General features: G+C 53.6%; 2 protein-coding genes across 2 annotated transcripts; one reads left to right on the top strand and one right to left on the bottom strand.

Annotated features, from left to right (window-relative positions):
* The first annotated feature begins 3,210 nt into the window (after positions 1 to 3,210).
* On the top strand, positions 3,211 to 8,878 carry LOC134406009 (acetylgalactosaminyl-O-glycosyl-glycoprotein beta-1,3-N-acetylglucosaminyltransferase-like). Its single transcript, XM_063137236.1, has 3 exons — positions 3,211 to 3,251; positions 6,160 to 6,722; positions 8,430 to 8,878. The coding sequence occupies exons 1-3, from the start codon at positions 3,211 to 3,213 to the stop codon at positions 8,876 to 8,878; spliced, it is 1,053 nt and encodes a 350-aa protein (XP_062993306.1).
* A 3,633-nt stretch (positions 8,879 to 12,511) lies between these two features.
* Positions 12,512 to 14,797, bottom strand: LOC134406008 (N-acetyllactosaminide beta-1,3-N-acetylglucosaminyltransferase 3-like). Its single transcript, XM_063137235.1, has 2 exons — positions 14,227 to 14,797; positions 12,512 to 13,151 (listed from the first exon to the last, which is right to left on the bottom strand). The coding sequence occupies exons 1-2, from the start codon at positions 14,795 to 14,797 to the stop codon at positions 12,727 to 12,729; spliced, it is 996 nt and encodes a 331-aa protein (XP_062993305.1). The 3' UTR covers positions 12,512 to 12,726.
* Between the last annotated feature and the right edge of the window lie 5,546 nt (positions 14,798 to 20,343).

Genomic DNA, 20,343 nt, shown 5'->3' with positions numbered 1-20,343 from the left:
AGCAGCAATGCAAAAATACAAATTTAAAAGAGCAAAGTTAAAATTAATTTATAGACTGTTAAAATACCTGTATTTATTTATTTATATTTATTTATTTATTTATTTATTTATTACATTTTTATACCGCCCAAGAGCCAAAGCTCTCTGGGCGGTCTTCACCTGGCACCTAAAAGCATATAATGTAGGTGCCAAGCGAACTTCCTTAGGGAGCTCATTCCACAGCCGGGGTGCCACACCAGAGAAGGCCCTGCTCCTGGTAGCCACCTTATATTACATCTCAAGTGTTACAATGTTTTAAAGAGAGCTGCATTTTCTTGCTTAATATTAAATCACACTGAATAGGCTTGAGAAAAGATTGCTTCAGTAACCCAATCATTTCTCTCTTCTTTCTCCACCCTTACCTGGGAGTAACTCCTATTATTAAAAGATGCCTTTTTTAATGGTCCCTCCTCCTCCCTCCCAATCCCCTTTCCTTTTGTGTCGTGTCTTTTAGATTGTAAGCCTGTGGGCAGGGACTGTCACGAAATACTTCTGTAAGCCGCCATGAGAGCCTTTTTTGGCTGAATGGCGGCATAAAAATGCTTAAATAAATAAATAATGGTGTGCTGCTTTTAATGATGTACTAGTTTTAAATGTTTGAATTAGTTGCATGTATTTTAATGGTGTTTTTATTTGTGTGGTGCCCCGCCTCGATCCAGAAGGAGAGGCGGGTAAATAATAATAAGTGAGGCTTGCTTCTGGTTAGGGCACGATCCTATGCTGGCAGTTGTAGGACTTTTTTCTGGCTAGAGAATTGCACCTTTTGCCTCCCTGTCTAATCTTTCTGTACTGCATATTTCCCATTTTCTGTTTAGTCTAGCACTAAACATTTGGATAGGAGCATTTCCCCTCCTATCTACAGTGTTCTTTAGCCATTTGTTTTTAACTGTGTATATTTATTGTTTTAAACTGTATGTTTTTATCTGTACGCCGCCCTGACATCTTAGTGATATAGAGCGGGATGTGTAAATATTTTAAATAAATAGATAAATAATAAAATATTTATTTTTCTAATCCAGGACCTTTTCCTTTTAAAACAATGGAAAATAATGATTGTCTTTTCTACTGGTCTTGTATGAGGACAGCAAAAAGAACTACCATAAAAAAAATTGTACAGCAACTAAAAATACATGTTGATTTCAGATACATTGAATGTCTCACTTGTTCTTTATTTCAGCGATTTTAACATTAATGTATTTTGTAGAACAGGTTGGTGTTACTTGTGAGCTGTAGAGCTTTTAAAACTTGATTTTGATCTGACTTTTATACTGTTAGTTTTACTCTACCCTGTGCCTGTTTGGTGCATTCTCTTCCCCTTCTTATTGTTTTATTATGATTTTATTAGAATGTAAGCCTATGCGGCAGGGTTTTGCTACTTTATTGTTTTACTCTGTACAGCACCATGTACATTGATGGTGCTATATAAATAAATAAATAATAATAATAATAATAGAACCAGACATGTGGCCAAGGCCACTCCCCCTTGGGGGGCTGGCATGATGTTGGGGTGGGCATGTCTCCTTGAGAGCAGCCGTATCGTCCTCCTTTTTGGTTTCCAAAATATGGTCAGCCTAGTACTGCTCTAACAGTCAGGAAGTTTTTCCTGATGTCCGGCTGGAATCTGGCTTCCTTTAACTTGAGCCCGTTATTCCATGTCCTGCACTCTGGGAGGATCGAGAAGAGATCCTGGCCCTCCTCTGTGTGACAACCTTTTAAGTATTTGAACAGTGCTATCATGTCTCCCCTCCATCTTCTCCTCTCCAGGCTAAACATGCCCAGTTCTTTCAGTCTCTCGTCATAGGGCTTTGTTTCTAGACCTCTGATCATCCTGGTTGCCCTCCTCTGAACACGCTCCAGCTTGTCTGCGTCCTTCTTGAATTGTGGAGCCCAGAACTGGAATCTGGAATCTGGCACAAGAGCTAATTGCTCCCAAAGTATGTGCTTACCTCGCAAGGGAGGTAGCTAGGTTTTATACACTATCTTCTCTGGTGCTGCATACGTAGACACCATCTAACAGGAAATTTCTAGCTGAAAAAGGGAATACATGGCCTGTTCTTTTGGCAAGCATCAACACAAAGAGATAGGTTCTCTCTGTTCTTTAAGAGAACATTCACTTGATTTTGCTTATCTAGGAATTTCTTGGCTTCTTAGCAACTCTGGTCCAGAGTTGGGCACTTTTCCAACACAGGAATCCCAGGTACTCCGGTTGCTGGGGAACATGGGCCAGAGGGTGCTGCTGCGCTCATGTCCTGCTCGTGGGTTTCCCGTTAGGGCAGCTGAATAGGCTGCTGGACTTTGGTCTGATCCAGCACGGTTCTTCTAATGTGCTTAGGGAAGAAGGGAAATCCCTAAGCACACTGGAAACAAAGCCTATGAAGAGAGACTGAAAGAACTGGGCCTGTTTAGCCTGGAAAAGAGAAGATGGAGGGGAGACATGAGAGCACTCTTCAAATACTTAAAAGGTTGTCACACAGAGGAGGGCCAGGATCTCTTCTCGATCCTCCCAGAGTGCAGGACACGGAATAACGGGCTCAAGTTACAGGAAGCCAGATTCCAGCTGGACATCAGGAAAAACATCCTGACTGTTAGAGCAGTACGACAATGGAAGCAGTTCCCCAGTGAGGTTGTGGGCTCTCCCACACTAGAGGCCTTCAAGAGGCAGCTGGACAACCCTCTATCAGGGATGCTTTAGGGCGGATTCCTGCATTGAGCAGGGGGTTGGACTCAATGGCCTTGTAGGCCCCTTCCAACTCTGCTATTCTATGAAATGCTTCTCCGGGGTCACTCTTAGGCGCAACGAAGAGGGGTCGGTGGAGAAAGGGCAGCTATTGCGCCACGCGTGGGTCACTCTTCCCTCTCGGCCCACGTGTCTCCCTGGTGGCACTTCCTATCGGTGGGCGTAACGGATCCCCCTGGCACACTGTCCCCCCGTCCCCCCACTTTTCTTCTTTGCCCGAAATGGGCAGGAAGGACGGGCAGAGGCAAAGGCTAAATGACATCCCCGGTGTGTTCGCTGAGTTACTCTGAGCAGGGCTCAAAATGGGAGTGCAGGCAGCCTCCTTCAGCGCAGGATTGGGCCCTCTGCCCTCAACAAAGATGGCTCCCTCCCTGCCTCCCAGGCTGAGGGAGAGGCGGTCCTGTGCCTGCTTTGAGCCTTCGCCCTCAACAAAGATGGCCTCCCACGGGCTGAGCAGGAGGCCGGTGGCTGCCAGGTGGGCCGAGAAGCCGTTCCCTGGCATGAACGGAGGGCCTGAGTGTGGAGGGCGGCCTCCAGTTGTGTTGGAGTGCAACTCCCATCATCCCCAGCAAGGGGTTGGGGGTGGGGGGAAGTTAGGATGGGCTGTGTAGCGTCTCCCCAACCAGCTCTCAAGATGTGGCGGAGTACTGCTCCCAGCATTCGTGACCGCTGCCTGGGGCTGATGGGCCTTGAGGTCCAAAATGTTGGGGAAGCGTGTGTGTGTTGGCTCTGGCCAGGCAGGAGCAGGAGAGGCAGCCGGGGGCCTGCAAGCGCCGCCTGTCCGCCCCCCCTTCTCCAAAGCCGAGGAGACCGTTTTTCTCCCTCTCTCAAAATGGGTGGTGGGAAATTCAAGGCAGATAAAAGAAAGTCCGTTCTTTACCCAGTGCCTCATTCACACACACACACACACACACCACAAGATCATAGAATAGCAGAGTTGGAAGGGGCCTACAAGGCCATCAAGTCCAACCCCCTGCTCAATGCAGGAATCCACCCTAAAGCATCCCTGACAGATGGCTGTCCAGCTGCCTCTTGAACGCCTCCAGTGTGGGAGAGCCCACGGCCTCCCTAGGGAACTGGTTCCATTGTCACACTGCTCTAACAGTCAGGAAGTTTTTCCTGATGTCCAGCTGGAATCTGGCTTCCTTTAACTTGAGCCCGTTATTCCGTGTCCTGCACTCTGGGAGGATCGAGAAGAGATCCTGGCCCGCCTCTGGGTGACAACCCTTCAAGCATTTGAAGAGTGCTCTCATGTCTCCCCTCAGCCTTCTCTTCTCCAGGCTAAACAGGCCCAGTTCTTTCAGTCTCTCTTCATAGGGCTTTGTTTCCAGACCCCTGATCATCCTGGCTGCCCTCCTCTGAACACGCTCCAGCTTGTCTGCGTCCTTCTTGAATTGTGGAGCCCAGAACTGGACGCAATACTCTAGATGAGGCCTAACCACGGCTGAACAGAGAGGAACCAGTACCTCACATGATTTGGAAGCTAGACTTCTATTAATGCAGCCCAAAATAGCATTTGCTTTTTTTGCAGCGACATCACACTGTTGGGTCATATTCAGCTTGCGATCTACAACAATTCCAAGATCCTTCTCGTTTGTAGTATTGCTGAGCCAAGTATCCCCCATCCTGTAACTGTGCATTTGGTTCCTATTTCCTAAATGTAGAACTTGGCATTTATCCCTATTAAATTTCATTCTGTTGTTTTCAGCCCAGCACTCCAGCCTATCAAGATCACTTTGAAGTTTGTTTCTGTTTTCTATCCCACCCAATTTTGTGTCCTCTGCAAATTTGATAAGCGTTCCCTGCACCCCCTCGTCCAAATCATTCATAAAAATGTTGAAGAGCACTGGGCCCAGGACTGAGCCCTGCGGCACCCCACTCGTTGCCTCTCCCCAGTTTGAGAAGGTCCCATTGAAAAGTACTCTTTGAGTCCGATTATCCAGCCAAGGGGGCGGGGGGGGGGTGCGTGCGAAGGAGCAGGCAAGCCAGGTGTTGTGCGGTAGTCCTAATATTACCGTTTAGCTATAAGCCATGGCAAAAACAGAAAGGCCGTTCAGAGTTGAGTAACAAATCGAGCTCTGAATTTGCTGGCCACCAGCACAAATAAGGAAACACACGAGGTTAATGTGACTGTCATTTTCAGACAACAGAAAAACATGCCAATTCACGAGGTGTAACAAAATTCTTCCTGAGCCTGAACTCGTATGTTTTTCACGTGGCTCTTTGTGAAGGGGACTTTGGGTAAGATAATGGAACTTGTCCTCAATAACAGTTTTGCAAAATGCTCAAGAACGCTGTTCCAATGGTAATTTCTTATAAATGTGATCCTGTTTATCTCGTAAGCGTTTCGAAACAGCTTTCTCTTGTATCCGTCCGTACTCAAAACAGAAGGTGTGACTCTTTTGTCCTTAGGTTCCTATGTGTGCCTTGGAATGCCGTTCCCAGTCATGTTTGCCAAGGGCACGCGGGTACGGCTACGTGCCCGGGTCTGTGCGTGGGTACAGGGACACGTGCCATTCTACATTTCCTACAATGCTATGCAGTGATGCTACATCAGGCACTCCTGCGCAGTGTGGGAAATTTGCCGCTAACATCAGGCCCCCAGCGGGGCGGGGGTGTTGCAAAAGGCACTCCTGTACCTGTTTAGTTGTAATTGAGGGGGGGGCTTGTCTCTCTTGCTGACTTGTACGGCAGGCCCCCACCCCCAGCTAACATCGACCTTGAACAGGTTAGGAAATGTAAGTTGGCCATCTGGTATCCTAAGTTCAAGCAGGACCACAAAATGGCTTCATATCTCAAGGAATTAACCTTTTCCCCTGTCAGGCGAGTGTTCACGCAATTAAGATTTCAACAGATGCCTACGGAACTCCTGAAGGGGAGAGATGGTAACTGTCCCGTAAGTGAGCGTTTCTGCATACGCGGAGCAGGCCAAGTTGAGGACTTGGCTCATTATGTTCTTCACTGCCACTTTTATGAATCACCCCGGACCAAATTCATCCTCCCCTTTCTAAACTTCCTTGAAGGCCACACGGAAGAGTTCAAAACCAGGTGGTTGCTGGCAGACACAGACAACTTTGTGAGCTACAGGGTGGCCCTCTTTGCCCTAGCAGCGTTAAAGTTAAGGAGAGCTTTTGTGGCAGGTCTGGATTCTGACCTTGGGTAAGGTACACAATAACACAAAGAGGATGGCATTGATTCACGATAACGTGTCTTATTGCTGCTCTATTTTGCTTAATGTGTTAACTTGTCCTACCGTTTCAACGGTTTTAACCAGATTAATGTTTTAATGTTTTATGATGTTGTGATGGCCATTGGCTACAAACAATAAAGAAATGAAACGAAACACACTCGCAGCTAACCAGCCGCCTTTTGCTCCTGCTCAGGCTCTCCCACCTCCTAACGCAAAGGCCGCCTCAGTGTCGCATCGCGGCCACGTTCCTGGTTCTGGGTTCCGTCTTACTGCTGCTCTGCGCCGCCTTCAGCCGCCGGTGGCCCTTTTACCCCAAGCGCCAATCCGCCACCCTGACCGACGGCATCTTCACCTTCCACCTCGACCTGGACGTCTACAAATCCCTATTCCCCCACTTGCAGCATCACCAATGCCAAGAGGTGATTTCGGAAGACGCGCTGTGCCGGGGCCACTCCAGGACCCGGCTGCTGCTCCTGGCCATCAACTCCCACCCGGCGTCAAGCGACCGGAGGGCCGCCCTGCGCCGCACCTGGGCCCGGCCGAGGGAGGTGGGAGGCTTCACGCTGCGGCCCGTCTTCCTGATGGCCACGACCGCCAACGTCAAACACGCCAGGCTGGTGCGGCTGGAGAGCGCCGTGTTTGGGGACGTCCTGATGTGGGGTTTCGTGGAGTCGCTTCACAACCGGTCCCTCAAGCAACGCTGTTTGCTCCAGTGGCTCCAGGGACGCTGCCGGCACGCGGCCTACGTCTTCAAAGGTAACCCCACCCCATGGGCTGAGGTTCCAAGGCAGAGGTTTGTGACGCTCCAGATGTTTCTGAACTACAAGGCCCATCCCCCAGACCAATGGCCATGCTGGCTGGGGCTGATGGGAGTTGGAGTACAGCAACATCTGGAGGGTCACAGGTCCGCCCCCCCCCCTGGCTGTAGGACCAGGCACTGCCGCAGCCAAAGGCAGTTTGTGCCAGTATGCGCGTGCGCAGGGCTGCTCCTTGAGCTCAATGGCTAGAGAGCCAATCAGGGGGTTGAGCCACACGGTGACTCATGAATGTACTAGGGAAATTAAGTTGTTGCCATTTTGGTGAACGCAATGCGTAAAAAAAACGTTGGAAAGGTTTTGCTTAAAACGCCGTGCGAACGTCAAACCGTTCTCATTTAACCTGCGTATTACGGGTGCCTCTGCCCACGTTTGCTCTTTACTGCTTGCGAGGCACAGCAGTACAATAAACTGAAGGCTGTGGTTGTGATAACAGAACACAATTGGGGTGCTTGGCACTCAACCACAAAAACTCACATTTGAAGTGAAAGATAAACGTAGGGTGACCCTGTGAAAAGGAGGACCGGGGGCTCCTGTATCTTCAACAGTTGCATAGAAAAGGGGATTTCAGCAGGGGGCATTTGTATATATGGAGAACCTGGTGAAATTCCCTCTGCATCACAACAATTAAAGCTGCAGGAGCCCTGCCCTCTTTTAAATCTGGCCACTCTAGTATAGCTCGTTTGGAGCCCAACGCCTTGATGGAGATCTTTCGCGCGTGTTTCATTATTGGACTTTGGTGCACTCGAAGCAGGCATGTTTTCTGCAACACCACCAGTCATGTCATTTCACAGCTCGATGTGGCTGCAGCCAGGGCTTGGCTTCTCTGCTTTCCCTGCCTTGCTGGCTTCCTTCCCCCCTGAAGGCCTCCCCAAGGCCTGCCTCTCCATGCTGGCCCCAGGGAGCTGCAGCCTTCGGTACAGGGAGGCTTTAGGGTGGATATTCCTGCATTGAGCAGGGGGTTGGGCTCGATGGCCTTGTAGGCCCCTTCCAACTCAACTATTCTATGATTCTAGAAAAAAAATTCTAATCCATGTCGGTGGCCATTGCTACATCATGTGGCAGCAAATTCCGTGGTTAAACTTTGCACAGTTTAACTTCTTTTTCTCTGTCCTGAGTCTTCATGGGAAGATGCCCCCACTGGGTTCGAGTATTATGGGAGAGGGAGAAGTTGTCTGCTTTCACTGCACCATGCAGAATTTTGTGCCTGTCTGGCCCCTGTCGCCCTTTTTTCTAAGCTAAACAACCTCAGATGTTGTAACCTTTGCCCTCCGGCACCCCGATTGTTTTAGTTGCCCCTTTTCTGCACTTTTCGCAATCCTAAAGTGTCCCTTTTCAGGTGTGGTGACCAGAACTGTACACAGGATTCCAAATGCTGTTGCCGCACCACGGAGTCGTCCGAGGGCTGGATGACCTTGGCCGTTTTATTCTCACCTCCTTCCCTAGCCATTCGCAGCTGTGGCCACAGCTCTGCCTGGCAGCCTTTCTCTTCCGGGGGCCGCAGCAGTGGAGTGGCCCACGCCGTGGCTGAAACAGACTGGCACAAAATCGTGTGTGTGTGTGTGTTTTATGGGTGACTAAGTAACTGCGTATTCAAAAGTAGAAATCGTGAAACCAAATGCACTTCTATAGCTGTGTTGCTTTGCAGGGGACGACAACCTCTTTGTGAACCTCAAGGCCCTGACGGGATACCTCAGCATCCTTCCCCGGGTGCCCCGATTCATCCACGGCAACGTTCGGTTCCACGCGGCTGTCGTGAGGGAAGGGGAGTACGGCGTGTCCCGCACCCTCTACCCGATGCAGTGCTATCCCGACTTTGCCTCCGGAGGGGCGCTGGTCGTGCCGGGGCCCTCCATCCCGGCCCTCTACCGGGCCTCGTTGCGGCTCCCCGTCTTCCCCCTCGACGACGTGGATTTGGGGTTCTTGGCTTTGGCGGCCAGGCTCCCTCATCAGCACAACGGGCGCTTCCGAGTGTGGCGACCTGGCGAGGATGAGCTTGCGGTATACCAAGAGGCCCTGAGCGTCCACGGGGCCTCAGCGGAGAGGGTGGAGCACGTGTGGTGGCAGCTCTGGGGCCTCAGTGGAGGGACGGCCTGAGCAAGCGGGCAGCCCTTTCGGCAGCTGAGGGCCAGCTCCCCCCCCTGCAAGGCTTTCTGCCCCCGCTGGCCCCCTGCCTCTGCCCGGAGAGGGCCTCACGCATCCAGAGCCCCCCTTCCTGAATCTTCCATCCCTGGGAAGACTTCTCCCTGTTGCATGTTCATCGGGCTGCCAAGCTGTTCCTTGGCTCCTCAGAAGGACCTTCTGCGAGGACGGTAGAGCAGCGTTCCCCAATCTGGCCCCCTCCAGATGTGTCAGGATACCACACTGGCTGTGGGGTTATGGGGCTTGTAGTCTGACACATCTGGAAGGAGCCAGATTGGGAACAGCTGCTTTAGAAATGGGTTGGCCCCAGGCGCAAACAGGGGAGGCCACAACCTTTCCTCCGTCTGTTTACCTTTCCTGACTAGTCCCTTTGCAGTAGCCTGTATGTGTAGGTGTGTGAATGTGTGTGTGTGGGGGGGGGGGAAGCGTTGCACCCTGCACGTAAGTCAACTTGCTTGTGAGTGGTAGATGAACGCATGCGTGCGAGATGGAGCGCACATGCGAACCTCACGTGCAGAGTTTTCTTCCACGCCTCTGGAACTCACCGCCACATGCCATATGGTGTGAGGCCCAGCGGCACAAGCCTGAGTTTCCAGCACAAGAGAAGGAGAGAACTCCAAGCGGCCTGCCTCCACGGAGAGCGCTCTCGCTTCCAGAATGCCACCCTCCAGGGTACCAAGGAAAGGAGCCCGCTGGCCAGGACTCCCTGGTCCTGGAAAGCGGCCGTGGGGAGGTTGGAGGGAGTTGCCGCAGGGAGTGGGGGTGCTGAGAAACAGCTTGGAAGTCCACCGGGAGGGTCCTCAGCATCTCCTCCCCCCATTCACCCAAACGTGGGTGATGGCAAAGGCACCCCGATGCCCCAAAATGGTGATCGGCCTGGCCAGACTGCTCACCCAAAGGAAGAAGCGAAAGGCAGCAGCTCCAGGGGCGCCCAGGTCTCTGCACTCTACCAGCACCGCCCGTCCCATGCAGATGCGGCAGGGGAAGCGGCCCAGGCCTGATTCTGCCTTCTCCCCGCTGGTGTGGCAGAAGGCTGATCTCCAGATGCTTTGGACTCCCAACTCCCAGAAGCCCCAGCCAGGAATGCTGGGAGTTGAAGTCCCCCAAATCCAGAGCCCCCCTTTCTGCCCACCCCTGGGTCAGCGGACCCTGTGTGAGGTGCCGTGAAGTAACGCAGCTCTCCCGTCTGGCTTCCAGTGGGCAGCGAGCCCAGTCCCACGCCGGCCTGGAAGTCGATCAACGCACACCTGCCGCCTCTTCGCTCTTTGTGCAGGTAGTAACCACACTGCCCCTACGAAAGTGTCACGCTTCCTCACTCTCTGCTGCAGGGGAAGACCTCGGAAGGAACGCACGCCACACGTTATCAGCGCGGGGGCTGCTACCATTTTGTTCCATGTTGTTGTTGTTGATTAATAAATTACTTTAGCTGTTAGTAGATCCGAAACCAGAATAGAAATGTCTTTGTCTGCCAGCGGAAGGACAACAGGGATGGGGCCGACCTAGCCTCCCTTGGCAGGGACCCCCAGAGCCTGGGAGCAGCCACCAAGGAGGCCCTGTCCCACCTCCCCAACAAATGTGCCTTTGAGGGCAAGAAAAGGGCTCCCTTGAAGGTCTCAAGGCACAGCCAGGCTCCACGTAGGGAGATGGTCCCAGGAGTTCCCCATCATGCCACGCGTTTCCCCCTTCCCCATGTACAGGCACAGTTGTTGGCATGGAGTCCGGTGGTGGACGTCTTCCTCTTCGGGAACGCCTTCGACATTTACACTAGATGTTCATATTTCTATGTCAAAGTCCTCTCTTTTTGGCAGTTTAGATCACCCACATGATGCTCAATAGCTACTTCTTGAGTTGTCACAGAACTAGCTTTCTTTTTCACCAGTGATTTCTCTGTGCTATCAGGCCACTTCTTCAGTGGCCTGATAGCACAGCTCGTTAAAAACTTCAGTTCAGGTACGTTTTTTGGAAAAAGGAAATATACGCGGGCTGACTCAGTTGATCCCAAATCCAGGAAATGTATAAAGTTGTCACTCCCTATGGCACGGCGAGTGGCGCCTCGTGAATCCAAAGGACCGGGCTCCTGTATCTTTAACAGTTGCATAGAAAAGGGAATTTCAGCAGGAGTCATTTGTATATACGGAGAACCTGGTGAAATTCCCTCTTCATCACAACAGTCAAAGCTGCAGGAGCTATACTAGAGTGACCAGATTTAAAAGAGGGCAGGGCTCCTGCAGCTTTAACTGGTGTGATGAAGAGGGAGTTTCACCAGGTTCTCCATACATACAAATGACACCTGCAGAAATTCCCTTTTCAATACAACTGTTAAAGATACAGGAGCCCTGTCCTCCTTTCCATAGGGTCACCCTATGTTGTCCCATCTCCTTTCACCTTTTCACAACGATACGGACTCAGGTCCATGTAGCCAGAAAGTGTTTAACCAGAGGGAGACCCCGACTTCTGACGTCTCAAGTTATAACGATGTTCACCTATCCTTATTTTTAATGGTCTAGATGTTTTCCCTATGTAGCTTCTGTTGCAGGGACAGGTCACAATGCAAATAACCCCTGCGGTGCTGCAACTAAGAAAATCTACAATTTGAATTTCCATTGTTAGGATGAGCAAATGAATGAATGTTTTTTGGGTAAAATTTGCAATACAAGCTTTGGCCACGTGAGGGTAGCAAGAGAGGCCCACGTGCCCCTGACCCCTCTCCCTTCCGTCACTGCTGCCACCAGGGCCCGGAGTTTGTGCAGGAGCACATGTGCCACAAGCAGGCCGAGAAGAGCGAGGAGGAGGTGAAGGAGGAGGTCTCCTTCTTCAACAGCTTCCTTGTGGGCGGCAGGAGGCCTGCCTTGCCGGAGCTCAAGCTCAACCAGCCTCCTGTACTGGGACAAGGGGAGGGGAGAGCGAGGGCCAAGCGAGGGGCGGAGGGAGGGAGGGAGGGTGGACTTGCTCCTGGTCGGTGCGAAGAATTCCCTTGCTGGGTCAGGGAGCTATTTTGGCTACAAACAGCCGCCAGCCCCTCATTCCTCGTTTGCCTTAAGAGCCACGAACCGACAGAGGGTCACCCAGACGCTTGCTAAGTGCCACGTGGCTAGCGGACTCTGTCAGGTTGTGTTGGTTGCCAGGGCTGTGAATCCCATCTTGTCTAGACAGGTATGTTGATGGAGATCCCTTAATCGGCGGGTGGCTGCTGTCAAGCCTCTTCCCCAATGGCCTCGTCACTAGTGGGGTTCAGCCAACTTGACTTCCACCCCAGGGTGTGTGTGTGTGTGTGTGTGTGTGTGTGTGTGTGTGTGTGTGTCTCCTCCTCTGTACAGGAGCAGTGTGGCGTTACACGCCCGGATATACAGAATGCGTAAGGATAGCAATGTGTTCCCGTCACAAGTCTATGGCGGCATATTCCTGTTAGGTCATATAATGCCTCTACTGCAGATGATTTGGGACCGAGTTACGTGAAGGCCTGGCCTGCCTTCACCCGTGTCAGCCTGCCCACAGGTGATCCTGCTCACTGTCCGTGGGCAGCTCCAACACACACACCCCGCTCTCCCTGCCTGGGGTCCTTTATCTTCACCCTGGACGTGGACCGGGCAGCCCTTCCAGCAGGGAACTGCTTCAAAGAGGGGGTCGGTCCTGCGACAGCCCTCCAAAGGATGGACGGTCCTCTGTCAAGCCAAACACATGGCCACGCTATGTTGGCCCGCTCCTTGGGCTGTGGCCAGGTGGTGGGGTGTCTCCAGGCCAGCTTGCCCTCCGCCCGCAGAGGGCTCACGTTCTGCTCAGGTGTGGCCCTGGGGGTGGAGGCCTCACAACGCCTGCCACACTTGCTCCATCCTCTCCATGGAGACCCCGTGGACAGTCAAGGACCCTCGGTACACCTGGAGTTTGTCTTCAGGAATCCCCCAGACGCGGAAGCGGCTGTCGTGCTGATGGGGGAGCCCAGCCGCCAGAGTCAGGAACCCCAAATACACGTCGTCAAGGGGGAAGACGGGGAGCCGCAGGGACGCTGCGTAGAGGGCCGCGACGGAGGCACCGGGCATGATGAAGCCCCCTCCGGAGGCGAAGTTGGGGTAGTGCCCCATAGAGTAGAGGGTCTGAGGGACGGCGTACTTCCCCCTCCTCATCACGGTGGAATGGTTCTGGATGTTGCCATGGATGAAGCAGGAGGCGTTGGGCGTCTGGCTCAGGTACACGGTCAAGGCCTTCAGGTTCACAAAGAGGTCGTCGTCTCCTGCGAGGGAACACAGCTGTATTGTACTGGTATACGCAGAGATCATAGAACCATAGAATCATAGAATAGCAGAGTTGGAAGGGGCCTACAAGGCCATCCAGTCCAACCCCCTGCTCAGTGCAGGAATCCACCATAAAGCATCCCTGACAGATGGTTGTCCAGCTGCCTCTTGAAGGCCTCTAGTGTGGGAGAGCCCAAAGCCTCCCTAGGTCACTGGTTCCATTGTTGTACTGCTCTAACAGTCAGGAAGTTTTTCCTGATGTCCAGCCGGAATCTGGCTTCCTTTAACTTGAGCCCGTTCTTCCGTGTCCTGCACTCTGGGAGGATCGAGAAGAGATCCTGGCCCTCCTCTGTGTGACAACCTTTTAAGTATTTGAAGAGTGCCATCATGTCTCCCCTCAATCTTCTCTTCTCCAGGGTAAACATGCCCACCAGAGATGTACATCTCTGCTGGAATACGGGGTTATTCATCATCCATGAAACATCTGCATTGCTGTGTTAGTCGGTGGACCCCTCCCGTGGTGCGCAAGACTCGGGTGCCTGGCTTCCCGGGCAGAATTGGCCACAGAGGCCCTCACCCAAAACACTCGGCATCTGTGACATACTTGAACTGTATGGCAAATGCCGTACTTAAACTGGGTCCTGTTTCGAAATGCAGTGAACTGATAGCGCACATTTCTCTGTGGCACCAGGAAGCTTCCACCTCTCTTTTCCTGCATGGAACTATGGGGCCAAGGTAGTCTAGCGATGTTTGCTCAGTTGTCACAGGCAGGAGGATGGATGCCATTTGAATGACAAATGTTTGATGTTTCCAAGGATCTCGTGAGAAATATTTCTAATCATCTTTGTTTAAACACACAAAGTTCAACGAACTGACATTTAGCAATCCTAGACGTTTGTGACCCAACTTGTGGAAACCCCCCTCTGAAATTCCACTGAGGGAACGCATGTGTGCAATCATGCACGCACGCACCACACCCCCAGACCTGCCTGGCTGCCTGCCCGCCCTTGCAGCACCTCCGGCCGGTTCCCCAGCTGCCCTGAGCGCCCCCATGCTCCCCGCCTCTGGCTTTACCTTTGAAGACATAGGCCGCTTGCGGGCAGTGTCTGTGGAGCCACTGGAGGAAGCAGCGTTCCTTGAGGGAAAGGTTGTGATGGGACTCCACGAAGTCCCACATCAGGACGTCCCCGAAGGTGTCGCTCTCCAGCTGCACCAGCCTGGCGTGTCTGTGGTCGGAGGCCGTGGCCATCAGGAAGACGGGCCGCAGCCGAAAGCCCCCCATTTCTCTGGGCCGGGCCCAGGTGCGGCGCAGGGCGGCCCTCCTGCCGCCTGAGGCCGGGTGGGACTTGACCGCCAGGAGGAGCAGCGGTGCGCCGGCGGGGCCCTGGCACAAGCCCTCCGGGGCGATCTCTTCTCGGCAGGTGTAGCGCTGCAGGTGGGGGAAGGCGGCATCGTAGGCGCTCCGGTCGAGGCGGAAGGTGAAGGTGCCGTCGGTCAGGGTGGTGATGTTGCTGTCAAGGGGCCGGAGGTAGCGGTCGGAGGTCCAGATGCCCGGCTGCTGGGTCAGCCGACTGGTGAGGCTGGTGAACAGGCTGAGGACAATGATGCCCCCCAGCACTACCCAGATCTGCTGGCCCCTTCGCATGGTGGGTGCGGCGCCCTAGGCGAAAGCAACGGGGTCAGCTGCGGGAATAGCAGAAGAGCAGAGTTCTTGCAAGGTGCTGCTCCCCCACTGCAGCCCGTGTGACGAGAAGCCCTTTTCCCTCCCAGGCCAAGTTGAACTTACCTGTCAAATTGTGTTGCTGAGGAGAAGGCTTGAGGAGGAGTCTTTTTCTTCTATTGGCCCATTTTTCAGTTAAAAGAAAGGAAAGAAAAGAATGAGGTTGAGGGAAGCCAGGCAGCCTTGAAGGCGATCACTCAGCCTCCGGACAGCTCTGCCGCTCTTGCAGCCTGACTCATTTTGCACTGCAGGAAGCGTCTCCCTGAGGGTAGGGGAGCAAAGGGCCCGGAGAGGTGCCGGGACGTCCCAGCCAATCGCTCCCAGGCGGGATGGAGACGGCCGCGACGTCCCAGCCAATCGCTCCCAAGCGGGATGGAGACGGCCGCAGCAGAGGCACCAAAGCCTTTAGGCTAAGCTGCTCCAAGTTCATAGAATGTCTCCCCTCCATCTTCTCTTCTCCAGGCTAAACAGGCCCAGTTCTTTCAGTCTCTCTTCATAGGGCTTTGTTTCCAGGCCCCTGATCATCCTGGTCGCCCTCCTCTGAACACGCTCCAGCTTGTCTGCGTCCTTCTTGAATTGTGGAGCCCAGAACTGGACGCAATACTCTAGATGAGGCGGAGTATTGACTGTAATTGGGTGTGTAGACACCATCTCCCGATAAGGAGAGCTTTCAGCTGCTGTTTATGGGGGCTCAAATCGCCCTTGTGAGTTTCTGGAGAGGTTCCAGGAACTCCGCCCTGGGTTCTGGCCTGGCACTCCCTTGCCAGAGAGGAGGCTTCTCAACGGCCCAAGATAACTGGTGGAAGCTAAGGCTGGGAGGCCCCACAGTCAGATTTGCAGGGCCGCTCTGAGGGCTTATGGGCGGCTCCCCCCCTCCATGCACAGGTGTACACACCTGAGGATTCTCGCCTGCACCCCTGCCTTGCCCAGGGATCAGGCAGAATGAGCAGTGTTCTTTTGTTACATGGGGATAAGGGAAGAGGCGCCAGGCTGTGCTTCTCTTGAGTAACTCCTCCAACCCCTTCCTGCCACGGCTTCTTTCTGCCTCCCGGGGCTCAGTTTTCGAGGTCTTCTGGTCATTGCCTGCTGCTGGCCTTCTCCATGGCTCACTCATTGTGGCTTCCTGCCGGAAGGCCTGGCCTCACACCCGTCCTACGCCACAGAAAATGACTCTCCAGCGGCCTGGAAACATCCCTCCCTCCCCTAATTCTTTCCCGGGTGGGCCTGGAGTTCTTTCTGCGATGAGAATGGGCTGCCTGCGCTGCCCCAGCGCCCCTCCCGAACCTGTCCCGACTCTCCTTATGACAAACTCTGGCCTTGGCCGCTGACCTCTTACAGTGTGCGGCTTCATTTTATGGTTATTGACAGAGGGCTTATCGCGCCTACAGTATCTGAGGTGTGAAGTGCTCGGTAGCGTTGGCTCAAAGTGGAGCCAGGTGCGCCAGGAATTTTATCGAGTGCAGATGACATCAGAGCCGGAAAGTGAGAAAGAAGCTTGCTTTAAAGCTAACTGAAGGGCGTCCATTCCTGTGGCAAGCACCCAAACAGCCTGCAGGACCTTGAAGAGCAAGTCGCAGGCGCTCGCCTTCTTGCCAGCCTGGCTCACCGCAGACGGTGCCTTCAAAAACCGCAGCCGCTGAGCCTTAGGCTGCTGGTGCCATGGCCAGTAGGGCTCCTTTCAGAAGATGCAGTTGAGTCCCTGGTTAGGCCTCATCTAGAGTATTGCGTCCAGTTCTGGGCTCCACAATTCAAGAAGGACGCAGACAAGCTGGAGCGTGTTCAGAAGAGGGCAGCCAGGATGATCAGGGGTCTGGAAACAAAGCCCTTTGAAGAGAGACTGAAAGAACTGGGCCTGTTTAGCCTGGAGAAGAGAAGATGGAGGGGAGACATGAGAGCACTCTTCAAATACTTAAAAGGTTGTCACACAGAGGAGGGCCAGGATCTTTTCTCGATCGTCCCAGAGTGCAGGACACGGAATAACGGGCTCAAGTTACAGGAAGCCAGATTCCAGCTGGACATCAGGAAAAACTTCCTGACTGTTAGAGCAGTGCGACAGTGAAATCAGTTGCCTGGTGAGGTTGTGGGCTCTCCCACACTAGAGGCCTTCAAGAGGCAGCTGGACAACCATCTGTCAGGGATGCTTTAGGGTGGATTCCTGCATTGAGCAGGGGGTTGGACTCGATGGCCTTGTAGGCCCCTTCCAACCCTGCTATTCTATGATTCTATGATTCTACCAAAGAGGACTTCTCAGGAAGAAGGGATTCCTCAGGAGCAAGGCCTGTACCGTGATGCAGCTGAGCCCTGGGGAGGACACCACAAGCTCCATCCAAGGAGTGTTTCATTGCACGCTCGTTTCTGGGCCCTCACGGAGTTTGCTCAGGGCCCTCCCGTGACGGCGTCTGCCCCCCACCCGCCTTCCGTCCCCTCTGGCCTTCCTCGCGCCACCAAAAAAACACTCCTCATTAAGTTCAATGTATTTTTAAACTCGGAATTGCTGCTCTCTCCTGCTGTGTGCAGGAGAAGCAGCGCCATTAGAGCAGTGGATTCAACGGCCTTGGGCTCTTTCTGTACTTCCTCTTTTGAAAGAGGAAGGAACTGAGGAACGTGTGTTCCGTTCCCCCCCCCCCCCCCCGCCCCATGTGATGGAGTTTTACATCAGCTCTCACGTAGCACTTGTGGGCTGCTGGAAACAAGGCTTGATCTTCAGTTTTAGTCTCTGTTTCCTTCCTGGCCTCGCTGCCTCATAGAATTACAGAAAAGCAGAGTTGGAAGGGGCCTACAAGGCCATCCAGTCCAACCCCCTGCTTAATGCAGGAATCCACCCTAAAGCATCCCTGACAGGTGGTTGTCCAGCTGCCTCTTGAAGGCCTCTAGGGTGGGAGAGACCACAACCTCCCTAGGGAACTGATTCCATTGTCGTACTGCTCTAACAGTCAGGAAGTTTTTCCTGATGTCCAGCTGGAATCTGGCTTCCTTTAACTTGAGCCCGTTTTTCTGTGTCCTGCACTCTGGGAGGATCAAGAAGAGATCCCAGCCCTCCTCTGTGTGACAACCTTTCAAGTATTTGAAGAGTGCTCTTATGTCTCCCCTCCATCTTCTCTTCTCCAGGCTAAACATGCCCAGTTCTTCCAGTCTCTCCTCATAGGGCTTTGTTTCCAGACCCCTGATCATCCTGGTTGCCCTCCTCTGAACACGCCTCCATGACTGCTACCTGGCTCTGCTTTCCAACTGTGGTTGGACTTGATCGGTCTCCTGGCTTTTGACCTTGGCTGTGCCTCAGACCTCGGTCTGTAGAGATCTCTCTGTGCCTGGTAAAACCGTGCTTGGCCATTTGCCTGCTGAATCTGCCCCTCTGCAGTCTACTGTATTTGCTTTGCAAAGAGCCAGGAGTCGGTTTAGAGCAGGACTCTCTTGTCTTTCGGTCTGGCACCTGAGTCCTCTCTCTTGGCTGCTCTCTGGAGCTGGACGATCTCCACCTCACGTCCTTCTGGTATCTGGGACAGCTTCCGTGCTCTTTCCATTTCCCCCTGAAGCTCAGGCACACTCTTTCCCCGTTCTGGCTCCCTAGAATGAGAGGGAAACCATGGGACCCACCCCGGCCTAATAGGGCGGCATAGGAAAGGCCACCAAATTCTGCTGTGTGGGTGGGTGGGGGCTTTGCGCACCCCCGGTTCTCATGTTTGCTGACCCTCCGATTGCCCCCTTTCACATCCTGTTCATGCTGACCAAGAATGTGGCGGCGGCAGTTTAAATAAAGATCTGAGTGGGCAATCAAAGGATTCAGACAAACACCAGAGCAGTAACAAAGTTCCTTTGGATTTCAAATGAGTAACAATAAATAGAAATAAATCCCCCTCCCCTCCTTGTACAATGGAATCAGTCCTCTCTTGCCTTAACTCAAATCCCGTCGCTCTGTGCGCGCACCGGGGGTCTTCGCTTTTTCTACTCCGGGGTCTCCTCCGGTGTCGCCTCTTACTTCCTCCTGCCCCTCACAGCCATTCTGTCCCCAGATGTTCCGGCTGGTGCCTCATCTTGGCTGCCTGCTCAGACCGCCACCCAAAACTGCCAACTTCCTTCTGTTCGCCTCCCCTCTGTTCCGGCAACCAACCACCTGTTGAACCGCTCAACTGGCTTTTCCGCATTCTCCCGGCCTCACTGACTTAGCCCAGGCCACAAAATGTCACCACCTGACAGGAGCAGACAAGGGGACGCGGTTTCTGCCAAGAAAATCAACAGCCAGCTTTGAAAAAGCTTAACGGATGTCGAAATTCAATTCATGCTGCGGTCTGGGCCCCACAATGGGAACCTGTGGCCGTGCGTCCTACACGGCTGATGGCGGAAAGGCCTGATGCTGCCCCGGCAGGCAGAGAGGAAGACAGCAGCGCCCCCTCAACTGCGCACGCGGTGGCCGCGGGTGGGACTGCGGAGGTGTCCCAGAGGTTGCCGTTCGGTCTTCCGCAGCTGCCTCAATGCACGGCTCTGGCCATCCGGCAACACACTTGATTATTTTGGGAGGGGAGTGGCTGGACGGGAAGGACTTGGAAGCGACGGCTTGTGTGCGAGGAAGGTGCGGCCTAAGCCGGAGCATTCCCGTGGCCATTCTCCGTCATCCCTTTTAGAGCCACTCATGATCACCTAAGGCGAACCCTGTACCTGGGAGTGGGTATCTTTAGCGCCAACGCGGCTTACATCTGAATAGACATGCATACAGCTGCACCCTTAAGGCCTGGCTTTTGACGTAAGACCTTCCTTCCCCACCCATCCAGCAGTCTGGTGACCTGAGCGGTGCGTCTGCCGGTGGGTCTCCCCCGGAGGCACATACCTGGGTGGGTCTCGGCTGGAGCGCTTTGCTACGAAGGCAGGTTTTTCTGGCTGCGCACCTGCGAGACGCACTGGGTGGGTTGGCCCCGGGGTGTGTGTGTGTGGTCTTTCCTTTGACGAGGATCCCGGCTTCCCCTCCTCACAACCCTCACATCATAGGAAGCTGCCTTATACTGAATCAGGCCCCATCGGGCCATCTATTGTCGACACAGACCGGCAGCAGCCGGGCTCCCCAGGGCTTCAGGCAGGGGTCTTCCCTCACCCTGCCTGGAGAGGCTGCCGGGGACCGAACCATAGACCTTCTAACGGCAAAGCAGGGTGGTCTCCCCCCCTTGAGCTCTGCCCCCTCCCAGGCCAGCCTTTCCCCTGCAGGGCCAAGGGCTCATGTTGGAGAAAAGAGGCCTCCACGACTCTTTTACTGGAGGGGGAAAGGGTGGTCTGGGAGGGGCCAGAGCTCAGGGTAGGGGGGGACCTTGCTTTGCCGGCAGGAGGGGCCAGGGTTGACCCCCCCGCATCTCCCTCCTCCGTACAGCCCCTGGCACACGGTTTATGGCAACGCACAGTTGAGAAATAGGAGTGAACTGGGCGGAGGGGCTGACAGCTGGCCTCAAGATCTGGTGGAGCGTCTGAATGCCTTTGGCAGAGCAAAG

Source organism: Elgaria multicarinata, chromosome 11 (genome assembly GCF_023053635.1).
Source record: "Elgaria multicarinata webbii isolate HBS135686 ecotype San Diego chromosome 11, rElgMul1.1.pri, whole genome shotgun sequence".
NCBI lineage: Eukaryota > Metazoa > Chordata > Lepidosauria > Squamata > Anguidae > Elgaria > Elgaria multicarinata.
Note: the sequence above shows the minus strand (reverse complement) of the source record. Positions and strands in the feature narration are given on the sequence as shown.

Bases quoted from the DNA above. Each gene is read 5' to 3' on its own strand.
- LOC134406009 (XM_063137236.1), top strand. From the start codon at position 3,211: ATGGCCTCCCACGGGCTGAGCAGGAGGCCGGTGGCTGCCAG. The intron at 3,252-6,159 runs GTGGGCCGAGAA...GCTCCTGCTCAG, and splicing joins AGGAGGCCGGTGGCTGCCAG to GCTCTCCCACCTCCTAACGC. The intron at 6,723-8,429 runs GTAACCCCACCC...GTTGCTTTGCAG, and splicing joins CGCGGCCTACGTCTTCAAAG to GGGACGACAACCTCTTTGTG.
- LOC134406008 (XM_063137235.1), bottom strand. From the start codon at position 14,797: ATGCGAAGGGGCCAGCAGATCTGGGTAGTGCTGGGGGGCATCATTGTC. The intron at 13,152-14,226 runs GTAAAGCCAGAG...GTTCCCTCGCAG, and splicing joins AGCGGCCTATGTCTTCAAAG to GAGACGACGACCTCTTTGTG.